General features: G+C 41.6%; 1 protein-coding gene across 4 annotated transcripts in view; it reads right to left on the bottom strand.

Annotated features, from left to right (window-relative positions):
* Positions 1-18077, bottom strand: part of PHACTR4 (phosphatase and actin regulator 4) — an 85781-nt gene that overhangs the window by 15377 nt on the left and 52327 nt on the right. For 3 of the 4 annotated variants that reach the window (XM_063312422.1, XM_063312421.1, XM_063312420.1), the window contains 4 exons: positions 12570-12746; positions 11699-11779; positions 4661-4825; positions 3329-3697 (listed from right to left, as the gene is read on the bottom strand). In XM_063312422.1, coding sequence (XP_063168492.1) covers positions 3329-3697; positions 4661-4825; positions 11699-11779; positions 12570-12746 — 792 coding nt within the window. The remainder of the gene's footprint in view (positions 1-3328; positions 3698-4660; positions 4826-11698; positions 11780-12569; positions 12747-18077) is intronic. The other variant, XM_063312424.1, reaches the window with a different exon arrangement.

The raw sequence follows: 18077 nt of genomic DNA, 5'->3' as shown, positions 1-18077 counted from the left end.
CACAAAAATTTACAATCAGGGGAGCAGGGCAGCAAAAATTTGGGAGGTCTTCAGGTTTGATAAAACAACTGAAACAAAAAACAAAAAAGGCCCAAAGGTCATACTACCAAAAGTCCACCAGATTTCAGCAGCATGATCTCAGAATGTTGTAGGGCTTCCCCTCTGTCTTTGCGCACAGCATTCTGCAACCTGGCTCTCCTGGGCTCCACCCAGGGTAGGAAAGACTAGGTTACAAATGAACTTAGCCAACGAATTGCTTAGCATAAATTTAATCCCATTTTGTATAGCTAATATATACAGGTGCTGAGGAAGTAATCAACATAATGAGGACACGGAATAATTTTAGAAACTGGTTAATCTGTACAACAATGGACAATGTAGAATTTGGGACTTAGGGAATAGAGAGGTGAAACCTGAGTGGATCACACAGCATGGGCCCTTGGGCATTAGTGGGCTGTGCTTTGGGAGGTCATCCCTAAGTCCTTGAAAATGTAGCCTGAAGTTCAACTTCTCTGCCCTTAAGACAGACCAGGCGTGTCTTTAGAAGTTTGTCCAATTGTCAGCCACACTATTTTTACCATAATACATCTTGGCTATTAATTCAATAAATATCTCCATCTTACATCTTCATTTCTGGGTCCAGCTTCAAGAAGCAACCATCAACACATTTTACTTCAGAAAACTGGCCAGCAACTAAAGGTGAAAATAGCTGGAAATCCCACAGGTGGCCCTCTGGACTTGCTGGATGAGCACCACAAATGTGCCCTACACACGCTATCCAAGAGGGAGAACTTCAGTTGAAAAGCTACATCATTATTTATCTTATCACCTTATTCATTTCCCTCCACAGTAGGCACCACATTTTTAATTTCAGCTCTTGAAGGGAAGGTTGACATTGCAGGAAAAACATGTGCTACTTGCTCTTCATGTCATAGTGACTTTACTGATAGAGATGATATGGCCTTCTCCATTTTTGAACTTGGAAACTATTTTTATTTTTATTTTTTTGTAATTGTTATGATGAATATTTGGATTGTTTCCTGCTGTGACTCAAGGTTGTAAAAATATGAACAGAAAGATTGTCACACCTAAATGCCTCTTGTTCTAGGACCAAATGGAGAGATTAAGGCAGTGTTCCTCAATCTCAGCAACTTTAAGATGTGTGGACTTTTAACTCCCTGAATTCCCTAACCAGCTGGCTGAGGAATTCTGAGAGTTGAAGTCCACACCTCTTAAAGTTGCTGAGATCGAGGAACACTGGGTTAAGGGGTTAGACCTGGACTAGGGAGACTCTAGTTCAAATCCCTTCTCAATCACGGAGCTCAATGATGACTTCAAAGCAGTCACTCACAGCCTTGTCTACAGCTGTTGTAGACTAAAATTAAGGGAGATTCCCCACATACACAGCCTTAAGAGAAAAGGTGAGATAGAAATACAATATATAAATAAATGCCCACAGCCTATTACACAGCATATCCATGCATGATTTGGGAGGAGATCTCACAGAAAGCCATACAATCCAGTTAAAGAAATTTGTGATTTCAGAGAGCAATGAGCAAGCCCATTTTTGAAAAGCATATTCCTTTTTAGGTCGTGTTGACCTGGCTTTGCTCAACTTTGGTTTGAGGAAAAAACAAAACAGGTTGGGTTTCCACGATTTACCAACCCATAATGTATGGCTGACAAATCACAGTGGTTTGGTTCAAACAACTCTGTGAGCTAAAGCCAAACAAACTATATTATGATTTGTGCAATGTGCAGAGCCATTGTTTCACTCATGCACGCATGCACGAACACATACACCCGTGTCTAACACACACTGAGACAACCATTTCCACTACAGCCGCTATTATTATATGTGCTACAGAGTATTGATTTTCATGCTTTGTTAAACTTGGTTTTGGAAAAATCTCTCAAAATATTTAGAACAGAGGTGTATGTAGGAGAAAGGAAAGGCAAGTTCAGGATGTTTGGCTAAACAAGAGGTGGGTATGACTCATGATGAGGAAGAACATAAATGCACACCAGCATTATTCAGAAGAGTGAAAGATCCAGTGTGGGCACAACCTAGCCCAGATGGGTAATAAGCAGACAAAAGGAAGGTGATAATCACTTCCTACAGTTCAGCTTAACAACTCTTGGGGCATCTAGTGAAGGGGCAACAGAAACATATGCCTCAAATACACAACCTCTGCACAACAGAATTAATGGATACAAGTTAGACATCAGGACTCAAGGACAAAGAAGTATCTGAGCATTTCAACCTCCCAGAACAATCCATAGCAGGCCTCAGAGTGACCGCTTTGGTAAAGTGGGACTTTAACAGCGCCATCAGGTTAGGGTTAGCTGAACTCACATACATCAACGGTTTTAGGCTATCTCAGAAGGTCTCAACAAACACATTGGGTTTTTAATGCATTACAATTGTTAATTGATAAGGTACTGCTAATCTGTCTCACGTGTAATCAGCAACTCCATAACCAACCTATCTTCCCCTCCCTTCCTCCTCCCTACCTCCTTCCAATTTAAATTCTACATCAGTCTAGCCCAGCCTTTCTCAACCTTTTGACCCTGGAGGAACCCTTGAAATATTTTTCAGACCTTGAGGAACCCCTGCACATTCAGGATCAAAGATAGGCCAGAAGTTACAAAATTATTATATTCATTTCATGGGTAGGCCTGTATACATGCCTTAACAGCGTTATTAAACTAAAAATAAAAAACAAAGCTTACCTCTTTAATGGGAAGATGCCCAAATTTGAAATAATTTTTTAAATAAATTGGGATCTCCCAGGGAACCCTTAGTGACCTCTCATGGAACCCTGGTTGAGAAACCCTGGTCCAGCCACTCTCTGCATCTGATAAAAGCTTACACCTTTTATTAAAATTTGTGAGTCAGAAAGGTGCTCCCGACTCCTTCTGAGATCCACATCTAAGAAAACAGTTGTAATCTACACTTTGGAAGAGACCTACACTTAGGCACCAGTTGGAGCAAAATACACTGGAAAATGTTGCAGATTTCTACATTAAGAATGTCTTTCAAATTCTCTGGGTCCATCTGCAATACAATCGATTGCACAATACTAAGATTTTAAACTGATATAAACATTGTAAAAGGAGAGTGGATTGATATTTGTATTCAAACATGATGCAGCTTCTTTACCAAGCCGGAACAGAGGGGGCACCTGATGAACAAACAGCCATGACGCACAAGTTCAAACAAGCACCACCGAAAAAAGCGTGGTTATCTTGGGTGTAAGAGAGATCAAATGTCAGCAAATCAAAATTAAAGAGGGGTCTTACTTAGGGTGTAAGAGTAGCCACTTACCTATTAAGGGGTTGCTATTCCTGTTAACAGGCTTGGGGGGTGGCACCGGGGGCTGCTTGGTCGGGGTGGCATTGCTAGCATTCGTGGCCAAACCATGGCCACTTGTGGGAGCAGGGGGCAGAGTCCGGGGGGCAGGCGTGGGAGCAGTGGACAAAGTGCCCCCTTTTGTTGTGCTGGGGACCGCTGCAGCTGTGGAAGAAGACACAGTCCTTGCACTGCTGTTGCTGAGGCCGAGTTCCCTCACTGGCAGATCGCTTGTCTCCTGCGAAGAGGATGACAACGGTCGTTTCGGAGGAAGTAGGGGCTGCTTGGGAGCAGGGGGCTCGGGGTGGGGCTCCGTTTCCGAATTGGGGTGATTGCTGAAAGGTCCTGTGAAGAGACATTTAAAAAAGATTAACCCCATGAGCTAGCAAAGAGCTATCCTATCAGGGTAGATCCATTCAGTTGTACATTTCCACCCCTGCCATCCCACATTTCCACGTTCAACCTCCTAAGAGCCCCATTCCAAAGATTCCAGATATGTATCAAGCCAATCTTCCCTTCCCCATAACAGCATGCCCCTAGGCCATCCCAAGCCAGTACATCTACTGCCTATGTGTAATAATATGTGGGAATGACCTTGGGAGTCAGGAGGAAGAGACGCAGCCTAGACAACCATCATGCAGAAGGTATCTCAGCCCACAAAAGGAAAAGAGGTGTAGGACGCATCTCAGAAGGGACCCTCCCTAGTTTCTTCCAAAGTGAAAGGAAAGACAGGGAGAGGTCCTTTCAGACTTGCAAGGTTCTGTTACCGTAACCTTACAATAAAGGTAGAGTTAGTACTCATGGTTTGTGCTTCTTGTCTCAAAAGGCTGACAGTATGCTGGCTGGGAATTCTAGAAGTTGCCATCTTGCACTAGTGCACCAGAAAAGAGATTGTGTGCATTAAACCATGGCCCTGCAACTGAAAGGGAGAGGAGAGGGGAGGGGAACATGTCTGGAGAGCCTTAGAAATTAATTTAGTTCTCCAGTCTAAAAGGAAGTATGAAGGCTTGTGCCATTTCCCAAATGCCAAGGCTGGCATTCACTTGCAATGCGTGGGTGGAAGGAGACATCAAGGTTGGGAAGTGAAGAGATGGGAAGAGATAAACTGGGCAGGGCCAGGCCTTTCTATGTTAACAGCTTGTTAAATATTTGTGGGCAGGAGTGCCTCAGAGACAAGACCCAAAACTGGTTATATTCACAATTAAGAAGTGGCAGATAACAACATTTATGTCTGTGACAACTTCCCCCTCTCACACTCACACTCACCCAGACACAGACACACACACAAAACACCTCTTAATTTCTCACCGTGCAATTTCTTTGGCTCCTCTGGGGGACTGGATTTCTTGAGGCTCAATCTCTTTCCTGTTTCTTCCTCCAAGTGTGCAAGATTGACGATTCCAGAATAGTCAATGGGAACGGTGTGCCCATTTTTCAAAGTGGCATGAATTAACTTGTCTGGCTCTTCTCCATCTGTGGGGTGGGGTGGAGGGAGGGAATTAAGCAATTGCATATCAAGCAAAGCACAGGATCTCCCAAAATGAATGCAGTGCATGTAATTTATAACACAAATCCAGAGGAAGAAACAGTGAAAAATATTCACTATCAAACCCAACATGATATGGCGTGCCTTGCAGGGGATCAGCAGTCCAGCCCGTCTTGTTTTTCAGGACAATGAAATGGAGGAAGACCCTGCTTATTAAGAGCTAGTAAGGTTACACTATGATTTGTGCAATCACTCAAGTGTGAAATTTCAATGTTTTTAAGAGAAAGGTGAATACATTTTGGGACACCTGCCAGAAAAACTGAAGAGGAAAAAGGGGAACAAAACTAATATCCAAGTAGTCTCTTCTTCCTCACTAAACCCAGCGGCCAAAGATGAAGCCATTCCCCACTTTTAACGTACAGTTCATATGCATCCAGTTTTCCCAACGCACATTAAATCCCACCTAGCTGGGGATTTAGAATATCTTAAATTGCTGAGGATTCACAAATGCCCTGGTAAAATCCCAAGTTCATGAGTTGATCTCAGTTGGCTAGCTTTTGTGGTAGCCAAAACAGTGGCAGGAAAAATGTGGGTGGTACTTCTATAGTCGCTTCTAACTGTTTCACATGCCTCCGATGTGTGTGCATGCTCTTATGTGCGAATGTTTCCATACATCCCTTACAAACTGCTGGAAGTGAAAAAGAAAGTAGGGGTACATTCTATTTAGAAGGTGATTCTGGATTTCAGGGAAAGAGCTATTGTCAAGATTGTCCTGGTAGGTAGGTAGGTAGGTAGGTAGGTAGATATTTTTATTAAAAGAAATCATATAGCAGGGATAAAAGATCTTAAAATACTTGCTTTGTTTAGCTAAGCAAGCTCACATACCTGGATGACATACGTAACTTGTGAAGGTCTTATCATTGTTGATAAAATATTTATACTGAATTGTTTAATGTTTGAAGTAGCCTTTTGCCCTCTGTTTAACTTCTGCTCATTGTTAAAAATCAGGACTACAGTGGTGGGGGGCGGGGGGGACGGACCTAGCCAGCATAAGCTCCAGTTAAAAGTAGCTAGAATAGTTTAGAATTAGAAAAATGGCATATAGAGTGCTATGGAGCTTGATTAATCTTACATTGTGCATGGCCTTGAACAAAGCCTATCTGGCCCATCCCAATGAAATGTTAACGGAATTATACTTTTATTGTGAAATATTGGTTATTACTCCACTTCCGGTTTTTGTTTTTTGTTTTTTTGTCTTTTGGAACAAAGGAGATTTTATTCTTAACATTGCTTATTACTCCAATTTAAGGAGAAAGAAAAAAAAATCTCTTTCTATAATCTAATTATTGTCCTATGCCTAAATGGAAAGTTAAGCAAAAGCATGAAATACTCCACAGGAGTCAGGGGATTCATAAAACCAGAAAGCGAAATATCCATACTTTTTTGTGAAATATGAGTCTTTGCCTTTTCAATATCCCATGGAGGATTTATGACAAAAGGGGCACCTTGCTTTCAATGTACCAGGGAGGGATGTATGACTTTAAAAAAAAAAGGATTACTGCAGAAAGTCAAGAGTTTCCCCATGAGTTCTTTGACTGATCCACAAAACCTAGTGTCAGACAGCTCAGTGTATACAGAGCTAGCTTTTCAGGTTCTTTATTCAATGACATTTAATTTGTCATTTGTAGCTTCAATCAACCAACAACATAACTAGTGTGGGCTTTCGTGGCCGGTATCTGTTGGGCAGTGTTGAGCTTCAGGGTTTAGTGGTCTAGATGCTACCTTGCCCCTGAACATGCCAGCCACAGTTGCTGGTGAAACGTCAGGAAATCTGCTGTCTAGACCACGGTCGCTAAACCCTGAAGCTCAGTGCTGCCCAAGCCAACAGCAGTTTGTTCTTATTCATTATGTGGATTTATTTCTTGGTTTGCTTGCTTGTTTGGACAATTTGTACAGCCACCCATATCACAAAGGAGGCTCTGGGCAGCGTACAAAGATTAAAACTCCCAAAACAACAACACAGTCTATAAAACCAAAGATACAGGCCATACTATAATATACGCCTGGGGTCAAAAACCATTTCCCTTCAATCACGAAGTGAAACACTCAAACCACGGGACTCATTTAGCCTCCCGGTCCAAATGTCTGTGGGAACATCCAGGTCTTTAATGCCTTGCAAAAAAACCAACAGGGTCATGGCCGGCCCAGATCTCCAGGGGAATGCTATTCCAGAGGGCAGGCACAGTGACAGAGAAGGCACAAGGGGAACAAATGGGCTTAGGGGAAGATTACTCTTAGTAGCAAATCCTGCTTCAGCCCCAATTACTAGTTATCTTCTGTTGGAACTACCTCTTTAAGGCTTGAGATACAGATTGCATGGAGGGGCGGGAGCAAAAAATAAATGAGAGGGTTTGCAGCTTTTTATTTTTTTTAATGTTAGCAACCTTAATTACCATTTCATCTGAAAAGGCAAAGGGACAGGCAAAATCACCTGTACTTGGACAGCTATAGAAACCTTCAATCCAGAGAAAATTAAAACACACACCTAGCAGAACGCATGATCCTGATTTGAAACATCAAAGTGCATCCACAATGCAATTCAGAAACAAATCAAGATGTCAAAAAAGATTCAACAGTATGTTGCTCAAAGTTACAGAAAGGACACCAGAAAGATCCCTCCTGGGTTTGAGAGAACAAGCTTCCTTAAACTGCTACCCACACACAAGAACTTATCTGCATGGACAGTGCAGCAACACAAGACTGCCCAAAGAACAACCTTCCCTATGCTACTGTGTGCACATATGTGGAGCAGCCACAGTGAAATACCTTTTCAGCACATCAATCAGAACAAACAGCTCTAGGAACACTGCTAGGAAGTGATGTATACATGTCAGCTAGGTGTAAGAAATCTGGGTACTTCCTTGTATTTGTGCTTGATTCTCCTTGTACTGTGGCCACAAGGTGAAAAAGTTGGGCACGTGCCAGGGTCCCCAAGATCACTCCCACTTTGTAGAGGGTATCACTTTCGCTTCTTCTTTGCTCCCTGACTCAAGTTATTACAGCTCTGTTTACAGACTCTGCTTGACAGCTGGCGGATAGGCCAAACTTCCACATGAAAATCAAGTATGTATTTGCTCAAACACAGAGGCTGAGTCTGTTTCACGCATCCTTTTAAAATGCCCACTGGACTCACAGGGGCAATCAGAGCTAATACACCCACTCCTGAGTTTGATAAACTCCACCGATGATGAAGAGATTGAGGTATTCTTTCTAAATGATCCATATCCAGGAGTTTTGAAGGCAGTAGCAATTTTTTATTTGTAGCCTTAGCTTATAGAAACCGGTTGATGCCTTCAATGAATTATTAACTTTATAAGGTTTCTTTTTATATATGTATGTACTGTTACAGGTAGTCCTCGCTTAGCAACCATTCATTTAGCAACAGTTTGGACTTAAGAAGGCGCTGAAAAAAAAGGGTTTATGACCGGTCCTTGCACTTACGACCATCACTGCATCCCCGCGGTCAAGGGATCACAATTCTGGGTGATTGGCAATCAGTTTGCATTGGTAACCATTGCAGCATCCTGCGGTGACGGGATCACCATTTTTGACTTTCCCCGCCAGCGTCCAGCAAGCAAAAATCAAAGGGGAACCACCTGATTTGCTTAACAACCATGTGGGTCACTTAATGACCATGTGATTTGCTTAATGACAGTGGTGATTCACTTAACAATTGCTGCAAAAAAGGTAGTTGGGTCAGATTTGCTTAATGACCACTTTGCTTAGCAACCAAAATTCCGGTCCCAATTGTGGTTGTTAAGCGAGGACAATGTGTACTTATGCATGTATTAGTGGTTTGCTGTATTTTTAAATTCTGTGACTTGGTCTTGGACTGTAAATAAAAAAATAAACGAACAGACTCGGCTTTAGGTACAAGTTATCAGTAAGGAACTCCTAACATAATAAAAACTCAACTTCATATCATAACTGGTGTCTGCAAGCTTTTATCTGTTTATAATTTACTCATCTATTCATTCCTTCATTCATTCCAAGAGCTTCTCTGCCACTTTAGTCATACAGCTAAGGGGTCTCCAAGGGGTCTCCTCCAAGGGGTTTTCTGTTCACCCTTGCTCATCTTTCTCTCACAGTGTAACTATGACATGATGTTATACACTATTCTTCAAGGCTGTATATATCATGTATCTGTATCGTTTTCACCAGCACCAACGCAACACACACACAGTCCTGTGTGTCTGAATTTCTGTGTGTCTGTTTAAGGAGGAAATGAAGGCAGCGACTGAGTAAATTATCTTGGCAGTGTATAAAGGCAATGGCTTCTCATGTGGTGCTCTATGATTCAAGAGCAAAAAGTCTCTGATCTCTCTGAACTTCTAAAACTGATCAGGGAGATGAATTGTTTGTGTGTTTATATGTTCTTTGCAGGCCAAAGCCCAAGCGAAGAGAACAAAGAGAGGTGGTGGTGACCAGGAAGGTGCTTTAGGAAATAAGCTCAGAATAAAAAACAGTGCAAACTTCCCACTCATCTCCAGTTTGGACTCAGACTGCACTCTCCCAAGGAGAGAGAGACACAATTAAGGGGAGAAGCACAAGTGCTTTTGACTCACTACACACAAGGTGTGTGCTCTTTTTCTTAGGTGGTGATTTATATATCACCTCAAATGCAGCTTGCACAGAATATGCATGAGCTTATAAATGCTGATTTGTAGATACAGATTTAGAAATTACCCTAATGTAATTATAAATACAATGCATTTCATTCCCTAAGTGGGGGAAATCGACTCTACTCAGCCAGAGCCTGGGATGGCATTTGAAGGCTCCTGTTCTTCCTTCTTAGGATGTTCAGTGGCGCAGCTGGAAAAATCCAGGAGCAGCTAACAAGGAGCCCACGGTTATGTGCATCCTGCAGATGCATGCTGCATCCCTGACGTATAGGCAGCGCTGCGAGCAAGCCAACAGCAGCAGAGTCATTCTTCTTTTCCGTCATATCAAGTTGAAGGAAGGGACAGGGAGGAAACTCTAAACTTGCGGAGTAATTTTCTATCACTACCTCTCCTGATCTCTCCTGTCCTGAGTTCATTTACACTGAGCCTCGAGCCCTGCTGTCAGGCAGAACACAAATATTTTTAATTCATAAACAATAAGTAAGGAATAGGAAGGGAGAGGCATGGAGTTCTGGTCCTACTGGGACAGAAAGGGTATTTCCTCCTCTGTCTTTTCCTGTGGGCAGGGCTGGATCAGCTACACCAAATCTGCAAAACAGTCCCCGCAGCCACCACATCCACACTTTCAATTTAGCATCTGGCTGAACGCGGAAGGGAGAACGATCAACTCACTCTTTGCAACATGCCTAAGTTTGAAAAAGGATGACTTTAGTGCAGGACACAGGAATTCAATGCTTCATCCAGCTGGGGACAATACTGTAACCTTAGTCAGCAGCATAAAGTATTTCCTGCTGAAGACTTTATTTTTATTTTTTAAATATGTTCAATCGTGTCTGATTCTCAGAGACTGCCCAGGCAAGTCTCTGCAGTTTTCCTGGCAAGGTTTTTTGGAAGTGGTTTGCCATTGCCTCCTCCTTCCTAGGGCTGAGAGAGAGGGACCGGCCCAAGGTCATCCAGCTGGCTTTCATGCCTAAGGTGGGACTAGAACTCACAGTCTCCTGGTTTCTACCCTGATGCCTTAACCACTACACCAAACTGGCTCTGTCGAAGATTTTACAGATAAAATCTATCAATTCTTTTGCTGGCTTTAGAATATCCTGCCTCAAGTAGAGGCAACCAGCTATGCCTTGATGCAGCAAAGCAGCCACAGCGGAGCAGGGCTAGAATATCTGCAACAGAATCTAGCCAACTGTCTTATAATGAGCCAGACTTCCAGCCTATTTTACTCACAACTTTCCATGCCTGTGATCCCCAGTGTGCTCCCTGTGAAGCACCAACAGACCTACAGATATTTCCCTCGACCCCCACCAAGCCCACTGCACCCCCTGACTTTTTAAACTTCTTTCATGCTCTTTATATTTTAAAGAAGTAGTTGGATTGCTGCAAAGGAAACCACCTTTAGCATCTTCTAATCAACAAAAATGCCTCTGGGTCTTGCATTAAGGCATTCTTGATTTTTAGAAAGGGTGCCCAGCTGGGAGAGGGAAAGGGGAACATCCTGGGAATCTAGAAGAGTTGGCAGTGAGGATCCTCACTTGTTACTTTCCAGCAAATGAGAGTTTTGTGACTGGCAATGCCACGGCACCCTATGCTTTCAAAAGTCTAAATTATGGTCCCAAAACACTGAGCATCCCTGCTCTATCTGAGTCTTGAATTCTCCAGATGTGAGCACACATCTGCTAGGAATTCTGGGAGTTGCCTTCCCAACATGAATGGGGAACGGCTGGCAGCAGTCATCCACAATTTTAGGTGAAGTCTTGTCCAGCCCCATCATCAATTATCAAGAATTGAACCAAAGCGTTCTATATATGAAGGATGTGCTCTATCCCTGTGCTGTTCCACTACCTTGGAATCCAAGTGAGCTTTGCAGCTACTCACTAGTTGACCTTCAGCAACTCATCATCTGTCAACCTAAAAATGTCTCCTTGGAGAAAAGGAAGGAAATAAATGAAACGTTCTTTCCCCTGCTCTCCCTGGAACGTATTAGAACCCGTAACAAAAATGTTCAAAGGGCAGACAAGGACAGAGAGGCACATTTAGCAGAGGTGGAGAAGGGGGCGGGAGGAAATGAGGGGAGGGAATGAAGGGGCACCCAAGCATGGAATGCCAAAAATGAGGTTTATCAGAGCTGGCACTGCAAATGTAGAATACACAGAGGAAGACAATGGGTAAACTCACCCTGTTCAACATCTTCCAACAGAACCCCTCTTTTAATGAGCTCCTCTCTTGGCTTTCGCATTGAAATCTTTCGTTCTAAAACTGACATTAAATTGGAAACAAAAAACCAGCACTCAGAATAGAGGGCAAAGATGGGGAAAATCGTATTCAAGATACTGTAAGTGGCTCGCTATGATTGTTTTAAGGATGAAGGTTACATATGCATTCTTATCAAAAAATACTTCTTTTCCCTCAACCCATGTTTCAAGGGGAGGATAAGGAACAATTACACCTTATTCCTAAATGCACACAGTATTCTACAACTGAAAAACAGTTAGTGGAACTTTAACTATAAACCTCTTGTCTGACATTCTCTTTGGGATTCTACCATAGGCCCTTTCACCTTTTCAGGTTCCAGCAAAGCTTAGTCATAGCCGCAGTTGGCTAGCATTATTACGTGGCAATAAAACTTTGGAGACATTGCTGTGGAAGCAGATCTGGAATCTGCTATTTTCAGGTCAGAATGCAAAGCGCTATACCAGTTAATTTCTGATTGAGGTCTGCTGATTCAGTGAACTTTTGCCAAAGCAGTCAGGGAAGGCAGAATCGCGTAAAAACAATACCATCTCCAAAACAAGGACTGCAGTCTCACATTGCAGGAAGTCATGGACTTTTAATTATGGATTGTTGACTAAACAACATTTGACTCAGTTCTTTCTCTGAGTTAAGCCACAAACCATGGTTTACAAAGCACAGTGGCTAGAGTCACTCATTACTACTCAAAGCCAAAAGGAAGCAAGCCATGTTACCACTTAATGCAATGAGCAAATTTGGGCAAAGAATCCACATGGGCTTAAGAGGAGGAGAACATGACTGAAGCCTAGTAGGTTACCTTCTGAGGTCTCCTTAAATTTTCCACTCGTTTTCTTTTTCCGCCACTTCCATGGTTTAAAGATCTTGCCAAACCCAGCAAACTTGCTCTTTCTCTTGGAAGGGGGGGTGGTGTCACCAGATTCCAGAACTTCAGCCACCATTCCAGCATCCTGTGATGACTGATCCACCTCCTCAGCTGCCCAGAAAAAAGAGACAGGAACATTCATTACACAGTGACATTGGCACAATGATGCCACCTCTTTCCAGATGAAGGTGACTAGCTGGAATATAACTTTAAATTTAAAAAAAAAAAGCCTTACGCAGCAGGAAAACACACGGATAGAAAGCTTGGGAAAATCACGTTTGTATGCAACAGATAATTGGGCTCAGCAATCCTTTCCTGGTATCACCATAACACAAATATACCATGCTATTGTATAGATTTGCTCTAAGAGCGACAGACAGAAAACCAACTAAAATTATTGGGGGCAGGGGGGGGACTGAGATGACTTTGATTTACTTCCTGTTTTAAAAGGAAAAGAAAAAAGCATTCTAAGCCAAAAGTAACAATCTCAGGAAATCAACACAATAACAGCCTCCTACTCCACCTACTGTTCTGGCATTCCCCAAACATTTTAAAAACAAAAAGAGTGCGCACGAGGGAAGAGAAGGGGCCTGTGGGAAAATACCCCTGCAGTTTAAGTACGATGCTGTTTTGTGAAGCAAACAGAAGTTAGATATGGAAAATCCATTCAGGTTTTACCGTTTTCTGCCATTTTATGGCACTTGGAGTGTTCCCTGTACAATATTAGCAATCAGCATGATTTACAAGAAGTTCCATTAGCCAAAAGATGCCCATTTCATATTCACTGTTAAATATTCTGTCTCAGAGTCACTTTTAACTCATTCTTATTCTTTTCTTTTCTTTGTCATTTCCATAAACTTCCAGTTTGCTTTTTGGGTTTAAAACATCTAGCAGGAACAGTTACTAATAGTTAAAATATTTTAAAAAATCATCAACATTCTCATGTCCACAAGGATTTTCATAACGCTTTCTTACATCCTATCGTTCGCAAAAGCTCAGGACTTTTATGTTAGCTGTTTTCTTGCAGACCAAGATTCTAGAATTACAGGGCCAGTTGCAAAATTCTGTCTGGCTGCTCATCAGGCCCAGTTTAGGGAACAATGAGATGCAGTCAAACAATGCTTCCTATGCTTATTAAGAGTTCTGTTACCTAATAATACTTGAAGTTTATATTGTTCTTTGCATTGTCTACTGAATGAATAAACTTGAGTAGCAACCATAATAAAACCGAGTTGATTGAAAATATTCAAGGAATTTTTTTAAAAAAACAGTAAAAACAAAGAGACTAACCATCAGCAGCCAGAAGAGTCAACTCCAGTAGCCATTAAATTATTATGCACTATATATTTGGGTGATCATGTTTAGCTTCTGTTTAGCTCTTCCAACCAGCAAGAATGGCTAACAAATCAAAGTCTCCTCTGACTTCCGCGGGGCAGTATTGTGGAGGCTCTATGCACCCAACAGCTTCCCAACATGTTTGTGGCCCCTTGAACCTTCCAAAATAATGCTGCTAAAGTTTGGGTATTGCAACTTTCCAGCTTTTTAACTACCTGGTCATATGACCATATGTTCCCAGCCTCTACTCTAAGAAGAGTTAACCTATGACATTTTGCAGATGAGCTAGCCCAACTTCACAATCCCCAGACCTTTTTGGATCTACAGTTCCCAGAATTGTGTTAGCTACCCTAGGTGAGAATGTGGAAGTTGCACATCTAGTGGGTATGTGTACCTACAGGACACCACAGTGGAGAATGCTGGTCAGCATCTTTCCTTGAAGCTGCTATCACTTAACTTGCTTTCTTTGTATCCCCTTTCTACAAATATGCACAAGGCAGCAAACAGTTCTCCTTAGGAACAAACTCACTGTGAAAAAGTGGCATATAGACAAAGACAAACAAAATTTCTAGAAAACCCTGTAGGGAAACATCATACATTATTGTAGCAGAAGTCCCTTCCAAGATGACACAATTATATTTAAGTTAAGGAAAGACCAAGAAATTATTCCTTAGATTTCTTATATTATGACTGAGTTCACAGACTGTACTAAGCTACTCCTTTTTTACCCTCGGTTCACTGCTTCTGGGAGGTTTACAGATTGTTAAAAACAGTTAAAAACAAAGAAAAATACCTGTGCGAAAACAACATATATTATAAACCACAGACGACAAACACGAAAGGCTAGTTTCACATGTTGCAGGAAGCCAAAATGAAACAGATCACTTTAGGAATTCTGCAACCTGTGTACTCTCCACATTTATGGCCAGCCCCCAGAATTCTCAGCAACAGCCATACCATGTACACGTTCCAAAACTCCAGGGTTAAAAGTTATGGCTTAGCGTGAGTATGAAACTGAAGTTAAGTCTATTCGAGATCTACTAACATTCACTTCCACTTGACATGGCTTATTGCTCTACGCCAAGACGATCTACTTGAGTCAAGTTGCGATGTGAAAGTTCTCCTTGCACAGGGCTGCCATTTCAACTTCTTACAGTGAAAAGAGATTTTAAAAGAAAAACAACCTATAGCCCAAGTCAGGCTTCTACTCAAACAGATGTTTTCAGGAGGCTGACATCATTCGAGTGACATTGGCTTGAAAAGGGTTCATGTCTTACAAGGAGACAGTTGAGATCATGTGTGAATGGGAGTAGAGCCAGTTTAAGACCAATCTGATGAAGAAATAATATATTACTCTTGTTCCACATACTTAGTGAGTAGATAGGTTGTTATTGTAATTCTTCCAGAGGGAGATTTTCAGTAACTGTCTTACTCACAGATGGCTCACGTTGTAGTGGGTGTTCCTTTGGAATCTTCCAGAAATAAATCTACTTTTTGTCAAATATGGACATGAGACATTTTTGTATCTCAGCTGCACAGTAGCACTTTAAGACCTATGTCCTTAAAAATGAATAAACTAAAGGTGCTTGGATATAGAATACTTCTAGATGCAACAGATGCTTGGATGTAGAATACCTCCCAATGCAAAACCCAATTACGGTTAGACTTTGTTGTGCAGAAATGGCTCAAGAGACCACAGAAACTATTTAGAGGAAATCTTTGGATGGGAATTCACAACTCCATGTTTTGGGGAAGACAAAAAATAAATCAAGGTGGATATCCTTTCCAAGAGGAAGAGAGAACAAATGTCTTGCATATGGACAACCCCAGCTAATTCCTTGGCACCTCTACTTAAATAATTTCAACCAGCTGGTAGAGGGAAGGTCTTTTTCTTGAGTTCTTGGTAGACTGGATTTGACTGATTTAAATCATTGGTCAAGAAAACTCACTTTAAATCAGGATTTACTAATCAATAATACTGTATAACCATCACTGCCATAAAAAGAACAATTTATAGATTATAGTTACCAAAACTAAGCAAGTCTGGGTTTCATCAGCAACCAGGGGAAATTCCTTGGGGGCATTATGCATCTTGTTCTCCATCACACACACACACACAGATCTAAAGGTTATGAAATAGACTGAAAGAGATCCCATGTTTGGTGAGTACCTTTGAAAAATCATTCTTTGTATTTTGCAGAACAAAACAGCCAACAGTTTAAGATTTCCTCTGCAAATGTACTTCTCGACATCAAGAGCAACACAGCTAAATATTCCAAGTATTCACAGTACTTGCTTCCTCTTTAGGAAAATGCCAAGGGAAGCTCTTACCTCATGTGTTATATTTTAATAAGAGCTCTACTTTTTATTCATTCACTTGGTGAAATGATCGCCTCCTGCTTTCACAGTAGGGACATTCTTTTAATGACAGTTGCTGCATCCCCAAATTACAGTGTTCACTATTCTTCCCAGTGCCAGGGAAAGGGCAATGAAGTTCTAGAATCCATCCTGTTGATTACTGGTTGTAAAGGGGTAATTCAGTGAAGACATACTGGGATATAACCACGCTGAAGTAACGGGTGTCATACCACAGCCACCTACAATAAGATCAAATATTATTCTAACAACTGTTAAATGCAAGTAACCCAATGAAGTTAAGAATACTAATCTTAGTCAAAGAAAAATAAATTCACTTTCTCCTTCATAAGGATTCTAGGGTATTATTGTGCAGGCAATGGATGGATCAACAGCTAATACAGGTCAACACATCTGACAAGTTTGTTTTCTTGCACTATTTATCACCGTGAATACAGACTGCATGTCCTATCACTCTTTACATGCTCTAAGAATCTGGGGCAGTGCAACTGTTGTTGTCATGAGCACTGATGGTGAGCAGGAGGGGGCCCCTAACCAGGGGGGAAAGCGCATGCGTAGTAGAGAGAATTTGAGCTGTCATTCAAAGAGACACAGAACAGACCCACCTTGACTTTTGGGGTTTATCTGTATGGGTTTTTCCACGCTTCTTCAGTTTGTTAGGATTTTCTGTCTACTGTAGCAGTAATAAAACACTAGAGACCTATTCCTTGTCTCAGTGTGGTTCCTGCTTGTCAGGACAGTTATCTTGTCTACTTTTTCGATTGTTAGCTATAAATTTGAGTTATATATTCCCAAAGGGTAGCAGTAGCTTATAACAACGAAGCCAGAAAGCAGTCCAGTGGTGCCATAAATACTGCCAAATTAGGGCTTTTTTGAAACACATCCCCCTCCGCTAGCAGAAATGCATACAGGCGTGTGCCAATGTCTGTGCATCCACTAGGTGCTCAATACTAACCCAATAAATTTGGTGGCGTTAAATTAGTGTATCCTGCATTGCACCAAGCACCACATGACAAGCAGAGCAGGAAGGTGTCTGATGTCACTATGCCAAGAACAACTCACGATGGTTCTGATGTAGCACAGTAATCCAATCGACCCTGGAACAGAAAAAAGGGCTTCTTCCTAATATTTCGACCATTACATTCATACATTAGTACTCACTCCAGGCCAGCAGCAAATTCTTTGGAGGTAAACAATACCACCATTAAAAGTATTCAACAAAAGGACTGAAAATCACAATGGCGTGTTTGGAGAAGGGTCCAAGAATCAGTTAGTGCTATTTCTGTACATGTTCTTCATCTCTGCTAATAGATTTATTTAGATTGGTACAAACTTTGCAGCTAATGTGTTAACTTCAAATATTTACTTATATATGAATTAAAACAAAGAATAAAGGCTAGCTAATTCCAGCTGTGGTAGAGGACCACCGGTGCAGGCTTTTCGTGCCATTGTGGCCACCCAGTAATAAGTGGGCCAAAAGTCTATTTTTGCTCTTTCATTAAGGAAGTCTGCACATGCTTTATCTCTGCCCTCAAGCTGGCATATTTTCTGATTAAAGACAATGGGTTGTTTCTCCTTCATAAATTTAAACTCTGTATCATGAGACATCTGCTTAATTCAGGCATGAATTTTATTTTTGGACACAATGCATTCACTATGCAAAAATTTGTATAATTTCACTGTCCAGGAACAGATATTAAGATATAACTTTGTGTAAGTAAGCCTATATTT

Source organism: Candoia aspera, chromosome 10 (genome assembly GCF_035149785.1).
Source record: "Candoia aspera isolate rCanAsp1 chromosome 10, rCanAsp1.hap2, whole genome shotgun sequence".
NCBI lineage: Eukaryota > Metazoa > Chordata > Lepidosauria > Squamata > Boidae > Candoia > Candoia aspera.
Note: the sequence above shows the minus strand (reverse complement) of the source record. Positions and strands in the feature narration are given on the sequence as shown.